Below are 18,947 nucleotides of genomic sequence, written 5' to 3' on the forward strand. Positions count from 1 at the left end.
TTCCAAGAGGCTCTAAAGGGTAAAATCCCTCACAGACGCTGAACTCCGCCTGGAGTCCAGCAAACTTACAGGCTCTGCGTTGCCTGTGTGTGGCCTGTGACATCCAAATTGCTTGTAAGAGTGGGCTTCTCCTGCTTGCTCTGGCTCTTTAAGAATGCTCTAGAGAAGCTTTCGATGGGGCATCTCCCCACTCTGACGCTCCGTTACTCGTTACTTGAGAAAAGTGGCGGGGGGGGGGGGGGAGAGTTTTCTCTTATTCCTGTAGGTGTCCACAAGCACCAAAAGGCCTCCCGGAGCCAGGGATTTGGTCAGAGGCTCTCAAGTCAAAGCCAAGCCCTGCCTGGGGTCAGGTCTCCTTGCAGCTCACAGCCCGCCTCCACAAGTCCAGATGGGAGCAGCTTCCACCTACTGAGCCCTTCCCCTCCAGCTTCCTCTTTGATCCCATCCCCCCGACAGCCCTCTCTCGGAAGGAACTGCCCTCTTTAGAGTCGCAGAGGCTCCAAGAGGGGAGGTGAGCCCGTGCCCGGCTCCACAGGGGGCAGGCAGTGCAGCAACGCCCGGCCATCTGACCGCAAAGGTAAAAGCTGTCCTCGGCCCCCTGCCCGAGATCGCTCCCGCAGGCCGCATAAACACGGCCGCCGGGAGAGGCTGCCCCTCCGCCGTCCTCTCCTGGGGAAGGAGCACTGACAGCAAGTGTGTCCTTGTTCCCTCGCACTGGACTCCACGTAGCCCAGGGAACCACAGCGGAAAGCCCGCCTCCGCCGTCCTCCCAGCAACCCACGGGAGAAGGGCTGAGGGCACTTTTACGCTCCTCCTTTCCCGTGGCGAGAGAGGAGTGCCTGTGAGGAGAGCGCAAATCCGGGAGCATTTGTAACTCCACTGCCTTGGGTTTGCCGTCGTAGATGAACCACGGAAGGAGCCGTGCCCTGCAGGATGGTACGTCTAATCACGAAGCTATTAGATCCCCGAAGGATGACGATAGGGGGAAGAGAAAAGACGCCGTCCTTCAGATGAACAACAGCTCCCCTCCCGACCTCTGACCTCAGTTCTTCCTCCGCAGGTTCGGCTTCCTCTTCAACAAGTCGGACCCCGCCGTGCACAAGGTCGATCTGGAAAGGCTGGTGCCGCTCAAGACCATCGGCCTGCGGAGCCACGGCTGCGTGCCCCAGGCCATGGCCCACACCCACCTGGGCGGCTACTTCTTCATCCAGTGCCGACAGGACGGCCCCGCGTCCGCCGCCCCCCAGCTGCTGCTCGACAGCGTCACGGACGCGGTGCTTGGCCCCAACGGGGACGTGAGCGGCACCCCACACGTGTCCCCCGACGGGCGCTTCGTGGTCAGCGCCGCGCCCGGCAGCGCCCGGCTGCACGTGCAGGAGGTCACGCTGCGGGGGCAGGTCCGCACGCTCTACAGCCTGCCCACGAGCCGGGGCGTGTCCGACGTGGCCTTCCAGCCCTCGTTCACCCAGGGCGGCCAGTACTGCGCGTTCGCCGCCGCGGCCAGCGGCCCGGGCCTGCTCTCCCTGGAGCTGTCCACGGGCAAGGCGGGCGTGCTGAAGGACCTGAAGGAGCCGCCCGCGGGCCCGGCCCGGCCGTGGGGAGGGCCCCGCCGGATCGTGAGGGACAGCGGCCTCTTCGGCCAGTACCTGCTCACGCCGGCCCGGGAGTCGCTGTTTGTGGTCAACGGGAGACAAAACGCGCTGCGCTGTGAGGTGGCGGGCGTCAGGCGGGGGACCACGGCCGTGTGGGTGGGCGAGGTATGAAGGGGCCCCCACGCAGAGCCCCGGGCCACCGGGCTCCGCCTCGTCCTCACGCCGCAGCCCCAGGCAGGCGCCCTGTACATTTTTACGGACAAAAGCAAAACCCGTATTCGCTTTGTGGTTCGACACTGGTCTCCTTGCAAGTCTCCTAGTCTACGGTATGCGCTGCCCCCCAGAGCGGGGTTTTTCGTTGGGAAGTATGATTTATGCCTTGAGCTACGGCGAGCACACAGGCTGCTGTGTAAGGGAATCCCTTCTGTGCCCAGCTCCACGCCGTGTTACCTGGGGAGCCCGTGGAACCCAGAGCCCGCGCCCTCCCGGCTGACATTCTGGTTGCCTTCGCGCACTCATTGTCCCTCACGGCCGGCTCTGGCCAGGCTTCGCCCTGACCGAGTGGCCCGAAGCCGGGCCTCAGACAGGCTCGCCGGGAGCAGGGCTTGCGCTCCAGGCCCGAGAGCCCCGCCCGCCCGCCTCCTGGACCTTCTTTTCTCCTGCGCAGCTGCTTCGTGCTTTTCTTTCCATGCGACTTGGTGTGAGCCTGAGGGAGAGCCGACGGGACTTCTTGCATCTGGGGGGATGGGGAAATCACTTACTTTATTTTGGAAATTTTGATTAAAAGATAATTTTTTATAATCTCAAATGCTAGTAAGCAGAAAGAGGCTCTCCGACGTCCAGCTCCGTTCCTCCCTGCCTTAGGCCAAGTCTCTGAGAGTCACCACCCCACGCCCCACAGCCAGAAAGAACAATGGTCACCCAAGACAAATGGCCCTCCACACCACGGACGCCCCGAGTGCAGCTCTGGCTACCGCCTTGGCCAAGACTTTGTTCTGGGTTGGGACACGAAGAGACCAGGACAAACCCTGCGTGCCTGCTTTTTACCACTGAAGGGGGACGTTTTATTAGCCAGGCCCAGTACCCCAGATTCAGGGCAGACTGGGTTTGCCAGGCAAAGTGCGGGTGGCCTACAGAACAGTGAGCCACACAGGAACCCCAAAGACACGTCTGGAGTCTAGGTGGGTTCTGTAGGCTATCCGTTTTAAAAATCCCTTTCTTTTCTGCCTGTGGCCCTCGCACTGCAGTCCCTGCTTCAACACAGCCCAGATAGCACCTTTCAGGACTTTTCTTACACAAGGGCCCCTCTCACCCCAGTAACACACACTGCAAAACCCACAATCCCAAGGATGGCAGGGGAGGTAGGGAGAAGGATACAGGCGGGCAATGCTGCAGGATCCCCGAGGTCTCAGACTCTGCTGGGCTGGGTGGGGGAGGGGCATCCAGGAAGTACAACCAACCCAGCCAGCCCAGGGAACACACCCCATGTGGGAGAATGTCTGCAACCAAGAGGCTTCCCTGGGTCCCCAAAACCCTCTTTCTTTCTCCCTCACATCAGTAGTCACAACACACGTACGCTTTCGTATTTTCCAGCCACCTCAAGTTGGAAAAGGTGGTCCCTTCACAGGCACCTCAGCTGGCGTAGTCCCGTCGCCAGGCACCATGGCCGTGCTCTCCCTGCGCTGCTGATCGCCGGTCCCTTTCAGGAGAAGGAAGACCCACACCCGGCCTTGCTCTGCTTACACACAGCTCTTTCACGCTCACCCGACCGCCCACGCCACCTGAACCACCACTATCACCCCCCTTCCTCCCCGATTTCCGGAAGTCAGCCAGTCCCCTGGCATCCCCCCTGGGTCCTGGTTCTCCAAATACGTGTCCCCTCCAGCTCCCAAGAGTGTGGCCAGATGTGCCCACACAGACCTGAGATTTTGTTCCAGGTCAAATACAGAGCTAGAGGTGGAGAGAATGGACTTCGAAGGCCACCTACTCAGTTTCACCAGAGCTGGGAGGGACAGGCAACCCCCCTCACCCTTTCTTTTTATTCCTGTCTCAGTCTCTTGACACCTTCACTTCCAAACTCTCACCTTTATCACTGAAATCCTCCAACTTTCGTGAACTTCTCCCTTTGGGAAAAATCTTCTAAGTGGTGGCAGCCCCTGGCAGAATAAAAAAAAAAAAAAAAAAAAAAAAAAAGTTGGGATGAGCCCTGATGTTAAAAGCAACTAATGAATCGTTGAACACTACATCAAAACCTAACGATGTCCTACATGCTGGCTAACCGAACATGATAAAAAATAAAAAGTCTCCGAGCCTGAGCAAGAGCCTGCCAACCGCCTGGCCAGAGCGTCAGGGTCCCGGGGTTCCTAAGTCAGAGACCATCCAATCCCAACTGGCCTTTTGCAGTGGCAGTGACTCTGTGGCAGCTTTCCTGCCCCAATCCTTCCGTTTCTAAGTGTGTCTGAGAAGTGTCCCTGCCTCTCGCTGACTCCGGCCTCGCGGCCCACGCCGCACACGATACCGCACTACAGCAGGGAGCCACCCGCCCGGAGACTGAGTCTGCACCGTCCCAAAGGCAAGAGAGTAGGTGCCTTTTCAGCAGGGTGACCAACACAACTGCTGGGCTGGGAGGCAGGGGAAAGGTCGGCCAGGTGCCCTGGGGCCCTTCCAGCCCCAGAAGAGGCTGGGACACAGTTGGAAAGTCAAACCTGGTAAGCCTCGCAGCCAGCCCAGCCGGTGAGCCTTCTGCTGAACACACAAGATGAGCGAACGACTACTATTTCACACTGAAGAAGCATTCATCTTACGTGAAAAAGCCACTTTCATAATCAACTACTTCGAAATTACTTAATTTTGAAATAAAATTGATTTCACAAAAATTCAACATAGTATTTTTTTCGTAACAACTCACACATAATCCACACCTTTTGCTGATATGAAAGATTTGAAACGGAGGTGCACGTGCTCCCTCTGCCCACATGGGCGGAACCCTGCATGGAGGCTCCGGGTCCAGAAAGCCCACCCAGCCTTGCACAGACGGACGGTAAGAAGAGGGATTCATCGGCGTCCAAGCGACTGTGTGGCCTCTCCACACGGGAAACCTGGGTGTGGGGCACACACCTTGCACATGCCACCCTCCCCGCCCCAGCAACCCCGCCTGGGGCTGGCCCAGGCTTCTTCCCACGGTCTCCCAGGCATTTGAGGGTCCTACTACCTTCCCCAAGCCCCTGGAAGTAGCTGGAAGAGCCCTGTGAAGTCGGGCTGGGGCCAAGCACTACTACCAAGCTACAGGAACTTGGATCTAGAGGCATGATTTGCAGAGGCACAAGCTCAGCCCCTACAATCACCCCCCCAACCTGGGCCATGTCGTTCCCTCCCTGCTCCCCTGTGCAGGAAGGGGCTCCCAGCTCCAGGTAGGGCCCCGAGGACAGCTCTCAACCCCAAATGAAGCAGAGAGCCGCCTGCAGCCCTCGGCCATCTAACTGCTGAGACTTCATCTGAGAGAGCAGCCGGAAGTTGGCTTTGTGTGGCCACAACTTCTTTTCTGTTGACCAATAACCTGTGAACTAAAGGAGAATCCAGAACGGAGACGTGAAACAGATTCACTCTGGATATATTTTTCTACCAGGGGCTTAGGACATCATCCGTTCACTTCTCACTGTGTGTTTCATTCATGTACCGTGGACGCTGAGCCAGCTTCATCACCAAACCTCACAAGCCCATCTCCTCTCCAGAAAGAAGCCTCTGGATCACTGATGCCACTCCTCCTCCCTCCGAATCTCCTACCAGTCTACCTCACCTTCTCCTCCCTGCACCCAGCTCCTCTGAAAGCCCCCCACCACCACCAGGAAGCCCAACTGTGACATAGGCTGACAACCTTGCTGTCCTCCCCCACCCAGAACCCCAGATCCCCCTCTAAGTGCAGTCGGAACCCACTGGGACACAGCCCTTTGCTGTCCAGAATCATGACCCCATGCCTCAGCTCGCAGCCCTTCCAAGCGAGGTGTCTAAGACCAGAGCAAACTCAAACAGAGACCTTCGCGCAGGAACACAGACGGTGATGACTCGCCCAAGTGTCCCCCCGTAGAGGGCCCGAGCAACACCTCCCTCATTCTCAGTTTATTCTCTACCTTTCCGGCTCCCCGCCTAGGCCTCAGGCCTCCTGCGCACGAGCCGTGCCACAGCTCCTGCCATCTGAGGGGCAACTGACCTGCTGTCACACCAGCCGCCCCAACGGCCTTTGCCCCATGGCGCTACCCTGCTTTCCAGTCCAAGTGCGAAGTCACTCACAGGGCCAGATGCTACCATTCGCTCCCAGACTGGCATGTCGCAGAGCAGTTTTATTCAACAAAGTCATTAGCTGTCATGGTTTCTCTTCAAAATCACAGAGATTATAGAACAGAGAGAGGCTTAGAAGATGCAAAGGAGAAAACAGACGGTGCCTATGCTCACGGTCTGACTACAAGATCCCAAATCCCAGGTGTAGTGCAAGCCACCCCTGCTGTGGTCTACACCGAACTACCCACCAGGTTACTTGAGCCCTTAAGCACGTTATGGGAGCCCGCGGGCTTTCGGTACCAACCACCCCACGGCCACCGGCGGCCCAGCAGGCCTGGTCTCACACCTTCTTTGGAGCTGAGAGCAGCAATGGGGATTTAACCAAACACAATTTGGAAATTACAGGAAGTATGGGGAGAGCAGGGATTGGCCTCCAACACCGACAGCGAGGCTGCCGCAGCCAGCACCAGAGTGTTGACCGTGTACTTTCTGCTTCTGTTCTTGGACAAACCCACAATTCACACACACACCCCGCTTTCCAAGCTTGTCTTGACTAATATGGGACCATCTCTTTGTAGCCCTAGAGAACGTGGGCCACACCGCAGAGAGCTCTAGAAGGCTTGGCCTGCACTCCACAAAGCAATAACTATTGACTCGCCCCTACCCCCAGCAGGGTGACCTCTCCACACGTCACCACAGCAGGATCGGAGAATGCTGCCCTTTAGGGATACACTCTTCAAGATCGGAACTTTGTTTCCGAGGAGGGGCAACCAGTCTTGGCTGGCCACGGGGTGCGAGTGCTCTCCAATGAGAAAATTCCCGAAATCTCACCCTTCGTCCACTGCCCAGGGTGACATCTGCCATCAGTTTAAGAGTTGTCGGTCCCTTGCTCCTTGAGCTGCTTCAGACAGGTGGGGATAACAGGTCCATAAGCTGTCACCCCAGACGCCACGGCACACCCAGGCTGGCTCCTGTGGCTGGCCAGCCCCCCTCCTGGCCTGGCCGCGTCACACCCCATCGTTCTTCCCTCTGCTCACACTCTCCGAAGACTGTGAAATGATCTCACAACAGACGTGGGCATGGAGTGTGGCTGGAGTGATCACACACACTGTTTCACGCTCTCGTGTGGCTGACGGCCCTCGAGATAGGAAGTCCCAGGCACACCCTTCGTCCCGTTAAGATTCTCATCCTCCCCTGCCTCAGAAAACTTTCAGATCTCTTATTTCAAGGCAGATACATTATTTTGAGCTGTTGTGTAGACACCAAAATATATTTTCTGTAATCACCAGTATTTCTCAAAAGGCCTCCTGTAATTACTATACATGTGAATTTTCCTTATTTATAAAATATATATAAATTATTTTTAATACATCAACTTTAGTAGAAATTTGTACCAACACAGTAACTGTATGTGGCATTTGAACTAAGTTTGTGTTTACTTTGACGTATTGCACAGTAGTGAACGCACCGTGTAACTGCAGTACCACTTGATATGAAGATTCACAGATTATCATCAAGTATTGTCATTGTAAATGCTCTTTTTCTGAGGATTTTACAATAAAACTGGAGAAAAGTGACCTTCTGTGGGTGCCTGTCTGTGGGCGGTGCCTCCCCCCATTCTCCGTCGCCCTGCAGGTTCTCGAAGGGCAAAGGCGAGCGGCCTCCCCGCGGGCCTGCTCCACAGGGCTGCGGACAAAGGCAGGCACCTGAACCCCGAAGTCCCCTCCCCCACATTGAAGTTTCAGCTCCCAACACGGACAACCAACATGTGCTTCCAAACTTCTCTTCACCGGCCGTGGTGGACGCTTACAGCTCACCGCGGGCGCCAGCTCCCACCCACGCGGACGCCAGTCACTGCTCGTTCTTGTCGGCGCAGACTTGCCCGCTAGGACGCGGACTGCATCAAGGGCTCGGTCATCCCCAAGGCACCAGTGCGGAGCACCCGCTCCGGGCGAGCGCTGTGCGAGCAGGGGGCGCTCGACGGCTGCACGAAGCAGACCCAGGCCTTCCACCTGGTGAGCTTCGTGTCCACAGCACCACGGCTGTTAGTGCAGATTGTCCAGAGAATAGATCCAATAGTGTGTGTGTGTGTGTGTGTGTGTGTGTGTGTGTGTGTGTGTAGGTGCAGGGAAGAGGGAGAGGGAGATTTATTTTAAGGAATTGGCTCGTGCAATTGTGGAGGACGGCAAGTCCCAAATCTACAGCAGGGGCTGGTAGCTGGAGATCCGGGGAAGGGTTGGAGTTGGAGGCCAAGGGCAATTTGTTGGCTAAATTCTAAATTCTTTTTTTCTGAAGGCCTCCCACTGATTCGATGAGGCCGACCCACAGGGTGGAGGGTATGCGCTTATTCCAAGTCTGCTGATTTAAATGTTCATCTCATTGACAAAAACTCCCTCGCAGAAGCACCAACAAGAGTGCTTAACTAAGTATCTCTGGGCACCACAATCCAGCCAAGCTGACATATAAAATCAATCATCACGAGGACATAACCAAGATGTTGCTCCCCCCCCCCTCTCTCGGAGTGACCTGCTGTGTGCCAGGGGCTGCGATAGACACTGAGTAAGAACCAGTCTTGCACCTCCATCATCCGGACATGGCAGGTGTTGCTGTGATCCCCAAATGAGAGAAGAGGCTGAGAGCTCGGAGCACCAGAGCCAGATTCAAATTCACGTCTACACAGCAAGACACATGCTCTTAACCACGAACCCGCCACCTGTAGTCCACACTCCGCACAAGTCACAAGCACAGCTCCAGCCTCTCCACCCCCCACACGGCCAGGCGCACAGCCCCGCACGGGAGGGACATGGCTCTGCTTTAACGTCCACCTCAGGAAAGCCAGCTGCCAGACCAGCCCTCCAGATCCGGGATGTGCCCAGTGCCCTCAGGCCAGAGGAAATGCACGTGACTAAAACCCCAAAACTCTGGGTAGAGAGCAGACAGCAGTCGTCAGCCTCTCCCTGTCCCCAGAGGCCGGGCTCCTCACCCCACACACTCTGGTGACCTCCGCTCGCTCACAAGCCCCAGGACCGCTGCGGTTGGGACTGGGGGGTAGGCAGCCAAGGTGCAGCCTGCGACAGGACCCACCCCACACGGGACAGGAGCTGCCGTCCTATAGTGTGTTCCACCCATTCCCTCCTAGGCAGGCTGAAAGGAGGCCAGAGATACAGCCAGTCTGGGGAGGCCCCGGAGGAGGACAGACCACGAGGCTCTGCCCACCACCAGCCCACCTGCACGGCCTTCACCATGCAGCCACTCTCTCGTTCAGCCACCATTTTCCAAAAACCGTCTCTGAACCCCGGGCCTGCGCACATGGAGCCCGCAGTCTGCAGGAACCAGAAGGCCCCAAGGAGAACCACTGGCACACAGGATCCAGGAGAGGACGTGATCTGGAAAGGCTTTTGGATGAAGTGAAGCGGGAGTCACTGGGAAGGCCAGAGGGAGGAACAGTGGGGTGAGAGCCTGCCTGCCGACGGGGGTGGAAACAAAAGGCGGAGCCGGCGGAGAAGAGCAGGAACGCTGGAGCACAGGGGGGCTGAGGTACAGAGACACAGAGCCTCCTTTGGGCTCTGGAGACCATCTTGCGGCCGGAGCCCTGGGCGCTCCGAGGGTCCGCGCTGAGCGGAAGAGGGAAAGAGAGATGCTGCCCAGCAGTGACTGTGCATCCAGGACCCACACATCCGAAGCTGGGATCACTCTGCTCCAGGGGAAGGTGTCCCCAGGGCCTCACCGAGGACTGTCAGAGCCAAGAAACAGAAAGCAGCTGATCCCCGTAGAGGAGGCAGGCAGAGGCTGACACAGGGCCATGGTCCGGATCCTTTCCTAGGAGCACAGAGCCCTGGGATTCTGAGGACCACAGAGGAGCTCCTACAAGGGGCTACGGGGGCAGGAAACAAGGACAAGTGGGGTGTCCAAACAAGCTGGGACCGCACAAAGTGGGGGGCGAACCCAGACAAGGACGGAAATGGGCTTCTGGGAGGAAGGCGTATATCCACATAAGAGAGAGGGATCTGAGAAGTAAGGCATACCCGGGCCTCAGGGGGGCTGAGAAGGAAGACTAAGACAGGCTACCCCAGCATGCAGGGGCCGGTGGGCCAAGAGAGAAACCTGGAGGGTAGCTGGCAGAGGGTCCCAGAGCCGCAAGTCTTAGCCATGCCTGGCTACGCATGCATCTAAAATTATTATCAAAGTTGTAAAAATAAATATTACTTATGCAGGGGCGCCTGGGTGGCTCAGCTGTTAAGCATCTGCCGTTAAGCAGCTCAGGTCACGATCCCAGGGTCCTGGGATCAAGCCCCACATCAGGCTCCCTGCTTGGAGGGAAGCCTGCTTCTCCCTCTCACACTCCCCTTGCTTGTGTTCCCTCTCTTGCTGTCTCTCACTGTCAAATAAATAAAAGCTTTTTTAAAAATGTTATTTATGCAGTAAATAGTACATTGTATTCTTAAGTCTAGACGTTATTGCCCTGTGTGCACAAAGTTATCATCTAATCTGCCCAGAGAAAATGCATTTGCTTCCTCAGCTCCCACCTCTCCAGGACCACTGGCCATCGGAGCTGACCTTCTCAGGCCAGAGCTTCGTGCCCAAGTGAAACGCAGCTGCCAGACAAGAGAGGATGGGCAGCAGTGAGCAGCCCGGAAAGGAGAGACGGCAAGTCACTACCAACAGGACCCACACTGTGTGCAGCAAGGGGAACGCACCCCCCTCCCAAGACAGACCCACAACAGGGAGACCTGCGGCATCCCCAGGGCACAAGAAAGAGTCTGACTCACAGAGAGCCCAGGGAAACCCCAAAAGGAGCCAGAGCCCTGTGCTCACACGGGCCAAGCCTTCTGAAACCGGGGCGCTCTCGGTCAGCCTGCTCGCGCCGCAATGGCGCCACCGGACACGACTTTGCGATGGGCGGGAGCTCACGCGGGCGGCTGCACGGGTGGAAACACGTGGCTGGGGAGCGGAAGCCGGTCCCGGCATTTGGCCCCCAATTCTAGCAGCATAAGCAGACCCGGCTTTTTTCTACAGGTTGCTTTGTTGTTTTTATTAACTAAAATTTCTACTTCGGTATTAGACACATACAGACGAGCGCATCCCTTCTGTCTTGAGAAGAAAAATCTACCGCTGACACGCACTCCAGGGACGCGCAGGTGCGAGGCAGGGGCGGCCTGGCGTCCTCTCCTGCTGGGGGGGGGGGGGGTTCTCGTCGGGGAGGGCGCGGCGGGGACTAGGGGCCTGGGAGGGAGCCTCCGGTCACCCGGGAGCGCGTGCAGACGACAGTGCTGAGCGGGCCGCCGCTTCCCACGCAAGTGGAGGAAGGAGACGGCGCAGGTGGGGCTGAAGGGAAGGGGACGGCGTCCGGGGGAAACGCCTCACGGACTCGCACCTGGGAAACGAGGGTCAGCCTCCCCTCCCCACGCACGTGGCGGATCCGAGGACCCCAACCATTCCACCAGTAAAAATACAGGGGACAATTTTTTTTTTAAAGAGAACACATCCTTGAACAGTGAGCAGACGAGAGGACAGGGAGCACCCCGAGGGGAGCAGGGCCGTGAGGCCGCCAGCGTGCCCAGGGCGCGGGTCTCTGCGGGCCAACCCCGGCTTTCCACCCCACAGCCTCGCGGGCAGTGCGTAGCACCTACTGGAGGCGGGGGTCTGACGGGAGCCCCTCGCCCATGGGGGTTGGGGCCTCAAAGGGCTGCACCCTGGGGGAGGGGTGAACTAGAAATCTACTAGCTGTCCCCCCAACCCCAGGGAGCTGGGAGGAAAGCTGCCTTAGCCCGGTGGGGGGGGAGGGCAAGGGGCTGAGAGCTGGTAATCACATCCACAGACCACACTCAAACCACCCTCCTGGCTCAAAAAAACCTTAACCCTCCTGGCACGGGGTGGCTCAGTTGGTTAAGCGTCCAACTCCTAATTTCTGCTCAGGTCAGGATCTCAGGGTTGTGAGATCGAGCCACGTGTAGGGCTTTGCGCTCAGCCAGGAGTCTGCTTCACACTTTCTCTCTCCCTCTGTCCTCCCCCCACTCTCTCTCTCTATCTCATAAATAATAAATAAATAAATCTTAAAAAAAAAAAAACCTTAAGCCTCTAGTTCAGTTTAAAGATGTCTCAGCAATATACAAAATGGGTGACATCATCGCAAAAAGAAAATGATTATCTCAAGATACTGAGGCACAGTACTGCTCATCCGTAGGAGGTCACACTAAGAGCTCAGAGAACTCGAAAACAATTATGTTTGATTACTAATAATATTATTAGAATGGTATATGTATTGTATTTACTATAATGATATATTCTTACTCATATTTGTACTGTTATTCTGATGCTGCCTCATGTATTCAGCAGGCTAAAGCTCACATGAAATGCTATCCATCAGGAAAGGAGATTTTGCTGCAGTAACAATCAGCTTCACGCCCTCAGTGGCCGCAAACAAGATTTATTTCTTGCACATGCCATACGTCCAAGGAGAGGTTATCAGAATGCTCTGTTCGTTATAGTTTCCCAAGGACCAAGGCTGATAAAAACTTTCAATACATTTCCACAATTGCTGGGGCTGGGAAAAAGAGAACTGACGCCAGAATCATCCATGAAGTAATCTAGCGTGGAAGTGAAAATACACTATTTCTCCTTACAAGTCACTGGCCTGAACTATGTCATGGGAGCATATCCGGGCACAAGGGTCAGGAAGTTCAGTCCCTCATGTAACCACATGCAGCTCAAAGCATAAGGCCAGTGAGCAACATTAGAAACTTCCACAAGGGAGGCCCTGGGTGGCAAGTCAGCTGGGTGTTGGACTCCTGGTTTCAGCTCAGGTCGTAATCTCAGGGTCGTGAGATCCAGCCCACATCGGACTCCACTCAAGGTGGAGTCTGCTTGAGACTCTCTCCCTCTGTCCCTCTCACTTGTGCTCTCTTTCTCTCTAAAATAAATAAATCTGGAAGGAAGGAAGGGAGGGAGGGAGGAAGAAAAAGAGAAAGAGAGAAAGAAAAAGAAAGAAACTTCCATAGGATTTATGTTAACACACAAGAAAAAAGTGTTATCTCAAAAAAACTTCATGCAAAACTCTATAATTTAAATACGTATTGGAAATAGTGATATAAACTCACATTTATTTCTTCAGATTCTCAAAGTCAATAAAGACAAGCGACCAAAGTTCACTCAAGAAGAAACAGGCTACCTGCATAGCTCTGCATCTAGTGAAGAAAACTAAGTCACAAAGGGAAACCTTCCACAAAGAAAATTCTAGGCCAAATGGTTTCTTTGGTACAGTCTGCCAAATATTTAAGAAATGGTATCAATTCTACAAAAATTCTCCCAGAAAAATAGGGGAGAACAATTCCCAACTGATTCTATGAGGCTAGCATTATCTAGATAGCAAATCGGACAAGAAACATTACAAGGAAAACACACACACACACACACACACACACCCCTCTCAAGAACAAGATCATAGATAAAAATCTCCTTAGCAAAATCTTAACAATTCTAATCCAATAATACACAAATAAAATAATAGATCACAATCAAGTAGGATTTATCCTAAACTGCAAAATTAGATTAACATTTGAAAATCAATGTAATTTACCATATTAACCGAGTAAAAACAGCAAAAGCATGTGATTGTGTCAATAAAAGCAGAAAAGAACTTGATAAAATTCCACACCTAATTATGATGAAAATAAAAAACTCTCAGCAATCAAGGAACAGAAAGGAGCATTCTCAGCCTGATAAAGGGCACCTGCAAAAAATCTTAGAGCTAACAGCATATTGAAAGGTGAAAGACTGAGTGCCTCCTGTGACTGTCACTTTCATTGTCAACTTGACTAAGCCACGGTACCCAGGTATTTGGTCAAACAATATCCTAGATGTTTCTGTAAAGGTATATATTATGAAATTAACATTTAAATCAGTAGACTGAGTAAAACAGCTTACCCTTCACAGTGTGGGTGGGCCTCATCTTATCAGTTGAAGGCTTTAAAAGAAAAAAGAGTCCCCTCCTTAGAAGGAGAGGGAATTCTGCCAGCCAATTGCCTTTGGACTCAAACTGCAGTATAAACTCTTCCTGGGTCTCCAGCCTGTCCGCCTACCTGGCAGATTTTCAACTAGCCAGCCTCCGCAATCATGTAGCCAATTCCTTTAGACAGACAGAAAAACAGAGAGATACCTAGCCACATCCGTACGTACATTCTGTCGGTTCTCTTTCTCTGGAGAACCCTGACCCACCTCCCTTGAGACTGGTATGCCGGGGATCAGTTTGTGGTTTGCCCCCTTCTTTCCCCTGCTTTGTGAAACTGCAGCGAGCTCTGCAAACCCTTCTACGTGCCAGCTGCCTCAGGGTTATGCTTCATGTACAGAGAGCTCTGGGGGACAGTGGGCATCCGTCGTGGCAAAAAGGCACTGTCCTTGTGGAGTCCACTGCGCCTTTCTTCTCCTTGAGCAGAGGACTGGAGTGGGAAAGACTTGGTCTCACGTCAGCAGCCCTCACGCACAAGCCCAGCTGTACAGCAGCTAAGCCCCAGGCCACGTCCTCGCCCGGAACACAGGCGCCCTCAGCCCTTGCTCCCACAGCCTAGCACCCCTTCTGCTTGGGCTCCACACACACCCTCAGGCGACTGTCTCCCCATCTGACAAACCAACAGTGGCAGCTCGCTGCCTCCAGCAAGCGTCTTTCGCTCCAGGCGCCCGTGTGTCCCTAGAGCACCTACGCCTTCCTCGAAATGATCTGAATGTGAGCTTTCATGGAGGGATGGCGCGTGCATTCCTGAGTCCCCAGTTCCTTCGTGGTCCGCTCCTCCTCTGCATGACGGTATGAGCAGCTTTAATGCGCTTGGTACTTTGGGATCCCGTGAAACTCCTCTTAAACCTCTTTTAGTAGTTAACTACCTGACACTAATTAGGAATTCCTTGTATAAATTTCTGCTGTTCAAATGGTACAGACTCAGCCTCCTGATTGGAGCCCGGATGATACCACTGGGAATGAGGCAGCGTAACTAGGAATGCTCTCGTCACCGAATTTTGACAAAGGGGCAAAAGCCATTCAATGGGGGAAAGACAGCCTTTTTCAACAAATGATTCCAGAGCAACTGGACTTCTATAGGAGGAAGAAGAGGAAGAAGAAGGAGAAGGAGAGGAAGAAGGAGAAAAAGGAGGAGGAGGAAGAAGAGACGGAGAGGAAGGAGGAGGAGAGGGAGGAGAAGAACCACTTCAGCCTACACCTCACATCTTACAGAAAAAATTAAGTCCAAACAGATCATGGACTTAAATGTTAAAGATAAAACTACAAAACTTAAAAAAAAAAAAACAAAAAACAGTAGAAACTCATCAGGACCTAGGGCACCTTCAGGACCTTCTGACGCCAAAAACATGATCCATGAAGGGAAACATGATAAACTCATCAAAATTACAAACTTTTGCCTTGTGAAAGATACTGTTAGAAGAATGGAAAAACGGGCACCTGGGTGGCTCAGTTGGTTTAATGTCTGCCTTTGGCTCAGGTCATGATCTCAGGGTCCTGGGATCAAGCCCCACATCAGGCTCTCTGCCCAGCATGGAGTCTGCTTCTCCCTCTCCTTCTGCCTGCTGCTCCCCCTGCTTGTGCTCTCTCTCAAATAAATAAATAAAATCTTCAAAAAAAAATGAATGAAAAGACAAGCAATAGGCGGGGAGAAAACACTTGCAAACCATCCATCCAACAAAAGCCCAGTAACTAGAACACGAGCACGCAAAGTCAACAGTAAACCAGCAAGCAACGCAATTGAAAAATGCGCAAAGGACATAAATTCTGAAATACTAACATCTTTCACCCAACAGGATATACAGAAGCACATGAAAAGACAGGCATCATTAGCCAAAAGGGAAGTACAAATGGAACCCACCACGAAACATCAGGCTAGCCCTTTGAGAACTGCTAAAACCCCGCTCTGCTAAAAGAAGAACTCGAGACAACCGAAGGGCCCTGGGGCTTCAGCAACCTGGATCACTCACACACTGCAGGGGGAGGTCAGGCGGGGCGGCTACTCCAGAAAACAACTGAGCACTTTGGCTTTTTTAAATCAGCATATGCTACCATAGGACCGAATAATTACACTCCTGGACATTTATCCCCCAGAAACAAAGACTTATCTTCACACAAAAACCCTTTTACAGACATTCACAGCTGCTTTATTCAAAACAGCCCAAAATTGGAAGTAACTCAGATGTTCCTCAACAGGTGAACGAGTCAACAATCTGTAGGACGTTCACACCGGGGAACTCTGCTCAGCAGTATAGACGAAAACACTCCCGGCACATGCAGCGACTCGGAATGAGTCTCCAGAGAATTATGCTCAGTGCCAAGGTCAACACCAAAAGGCTGCCAACCATCTACATAATTCCATTCAGATCACATTCCTGAAATGGCAAAATCATAAAAATGGAGAAGAGATCAACAGTCGTCAAAGACTCGAAAAGCATTCAAGGGTGGGAGGACACCGGGAGTAGCTTTAAAAGGACAACGTGCCGTCCTTGTGGTGATGGAAATACAGCATCTTGCCTGTATCGGCGTCAACCCCCCGGCTGCGGTATCGCGCTGTGGTTTTTCACGGAACAGCTTTGGAGCAAGCTGGAGCCAGCGTACACAGGACCACTCCGTACGACTTCTTACAACTCTAAGTGAAACTACCATTGCCTCAACATTTTTAAACATCTCACCAAAACTTCTAGGCCCAGAGGGTATCGCTAATGAATGCTAACAAACATTGAAGGGAGACGGAACACCCATTTACACAAGCACATCCAAAGAATACAAAGAAAGCAAAATCATTCCCAACTCATTTTGTGATGCCGGAGTAACGCTTTCATACCAAAACCCACCAGGATCAATTCAAGAGAGGGAAAATTATTAGCCTCGTTTACTGACAATATAGGTACCAAAATCCTAAACAAAGTACCAGCACACCGAATCCAACAGCTTAGAAAAAGAATCACGCATTATAATCAAGTGGGATTAACCCTAGAAACGCAAAGCTGATTGAACATTAGGAAAAAATGATTGATGTAATCCACTACAATATCGGATTAAAGGAGGAAAAACAAGAGCATGTCAAGAAATGTAGTGAACGCACTGAAAAAAAATTCTAAATTCATTCACATTCATGGTTTCCTCTTTGCAAAGCAGAAACAGAAACTTTCTTAATTGACATGAAAACCTAGAGAAAACATTCTTTATGGTAAAACATTGAAGCTGTTCCCCTTCGGCTCTCTCTTCTGGTTCAAGGCACTTCAGGTGCCGTGGGCTTCGGTGTGGACGTGGTCAAATCCAAGAACCACACCACAAGTAACAGGTCATGAAAATGGCCCAGAAATGGCATCAAGAAATCTTGGTCACAAACATATGAATCTCTTAAGGGGGTAGACCCCAAATTCCTGAGAAACACACGCTTTGCCAGGAAGCCCAAGAAGGGCCTAAAGAAGCTGCAGGCCAACAATGCCAAGGCCATGAGTGCGCGTGCCAAGGTTGTCAAGGGCCTCATCAAGCTCAAGGAGGTCAAGCTCAAGACACAAAAGGTCTGCAGCCACCACCTCAGTCGACTTGCCTACATTGCTCAGCCAAAGCTCAGGAAAAGTGCTCCTGCCCACATTGCCAAGGGTCTCAGGCTCTGCTGGCCAAAGACCAAGGCCAAGGCTCAAACCAAGGCCCAGGGTACAGCTTCGACTCCAGTTTGGTGTGGCTGAGGTTCCCAACGTTTCCCAGGCCCCCAAAAAGCCTCCAGCATAGAAGCTTCCATCTGCCAATGTGAGGACAGAAGGACTGGTGGGACCCCTGAGCTTCTGTCTGCATGGGGCTGGTATCCTCCTGTGCTATTTGTACAAATAAACCTGCAGGAGAGGGGGGGACGTGTTCCCTTTCAGATAGGGAACAAGACAAAGATCCCACTCTTGCCACTTGCATTCAGCCCTGTACACTGTGGTCCTAGCCAGATTACTCGGACAAGAAATTAAATACATGGCATAAGGATCTGAAGGAAAGAAACAAGATTATATGATCATGTAGGGAAACAATTTAAATGAATATATAAGATACATTGTTAAAATTTATGACAGTTTAGCAAGGTTACTAGATTAAAAAATAGTATAACAATATCAATTATATTTCTACATACCAGCACAAACAAGAAAACAAAAAAAAACAAAAAACCACCACTTTTCTGAAAGATACCATTTAGAGTAACTTTCTTTCTTTCTTTCTTTCTTTCGAGGGAAGAGAGGATGCATGCGGGCAAAGTGGGGGGTACAGAGGGAGAGAGAGAATTTTAAGCCGGCTCCATCCCCAGGACGGAGCTGGACACGGAGCTCAAACTCATGACCCCAAGATCATGACCTGATCCAAATCAAGACTCAAGGCTTAACCAACTGAACCACCTAGGAACCCCTACAATATCATCTTTTAAAGTACCCAGGAATAAAATTGATAAAATGTACAAGATCTCTCTAAAGAGAACTCCAAATGAGAAACAGTAAAGACACTAAGTGGAGAGAAAGACCATGCTGATGAACTGAAACACTGAATAATATAATCATGTTAAATTTTTCCCAACTGATTTACAGAATAATTACAATCTCAATCATAATTTCAAGAGGTGATTGTAACAAGCTAATTCTAAACTTTATATAGAAGTCTGAAAGGCCACGAATAGCTAAGAAACTCTTGAATCGAAAGGCTTGGAGGGACTTGCCCTATCAAATAACAAGACTTAATATAAAAGTATGATAATTAAGACAGTGTGAAATTGAGCAATATTAGCCAAAGATAATGGAAATGGAATTGAATAAAGGAATCAGAAATAGATAAATGAATACATGGAAATTATTTATGTGGGTGAGTGGGGGGATGTGTGGGGTGTGAGGGGGGGTGTGTGTGGAGCATGGCAGATTGGAGGACAAAAGATTAACTTTTTTCAGTAAATGGTATGAGGGCAACTGGATATCCTTAAGGAGAAAAAAATGGAACCTATCTTGCCCTATACAAAAAAATCACTTTCGGGTACATTTTACAAAATAACATTTGGAAGAAAATAAAGAATATCTTTAGGACCTTAAAGTTGAAATCAT

The 18,947-nt window shown here is 52.1% G+C and overlaps 1 protein-coding gene and 1 pseudogene across 3 annotated transcripts in view; both read left to right on the forward strand.

Moving 5' to 3' along the window:
- FSTL4 (follistatin like 4) overlaps positions 1–3,785 on the forward strand; it is a 531,228-nt gene extending 527,443 nt beyond the window's left edge. For all 3 annotated transcript variants that reach the window (XM_087862279.1, XM_087862278.1, XM_087862280.1), the window contains one exon: positions 1,061–3,785. In XM_087862279.1, the coding sequence (XP_087718405.1) occupies positions 1,061–1,763 (703 nt within the window). In that variant the 3' untranslated portion in view covers positions 1,764–3,785. The remainder of the gene's footprint in view (positions 1–1,060) is intronic.
- Positions 3,786–16,269: 12,484 nt separating this feature from the next.
- Positions 16,270–17,837, forward strand: LOC148110125 (uncharacterized; annotated as a pseudogene).
- Positions 17,838–18,947: the final 1,110 nt, after the last annotated feature.

This window comes from Ursus americanus, chromosome 5 (assembly GCF_024610735.1).
Source record: "Ursus americanus isolate L20-20 chromosome 5, mUrsAme1.1.p, whole genome shotgun sequence".
NCBI lineage: Eukaryota > Metazoa > Chordata > Mammalia > Carnivora > Ursidae > Ursus > Ursus americanus.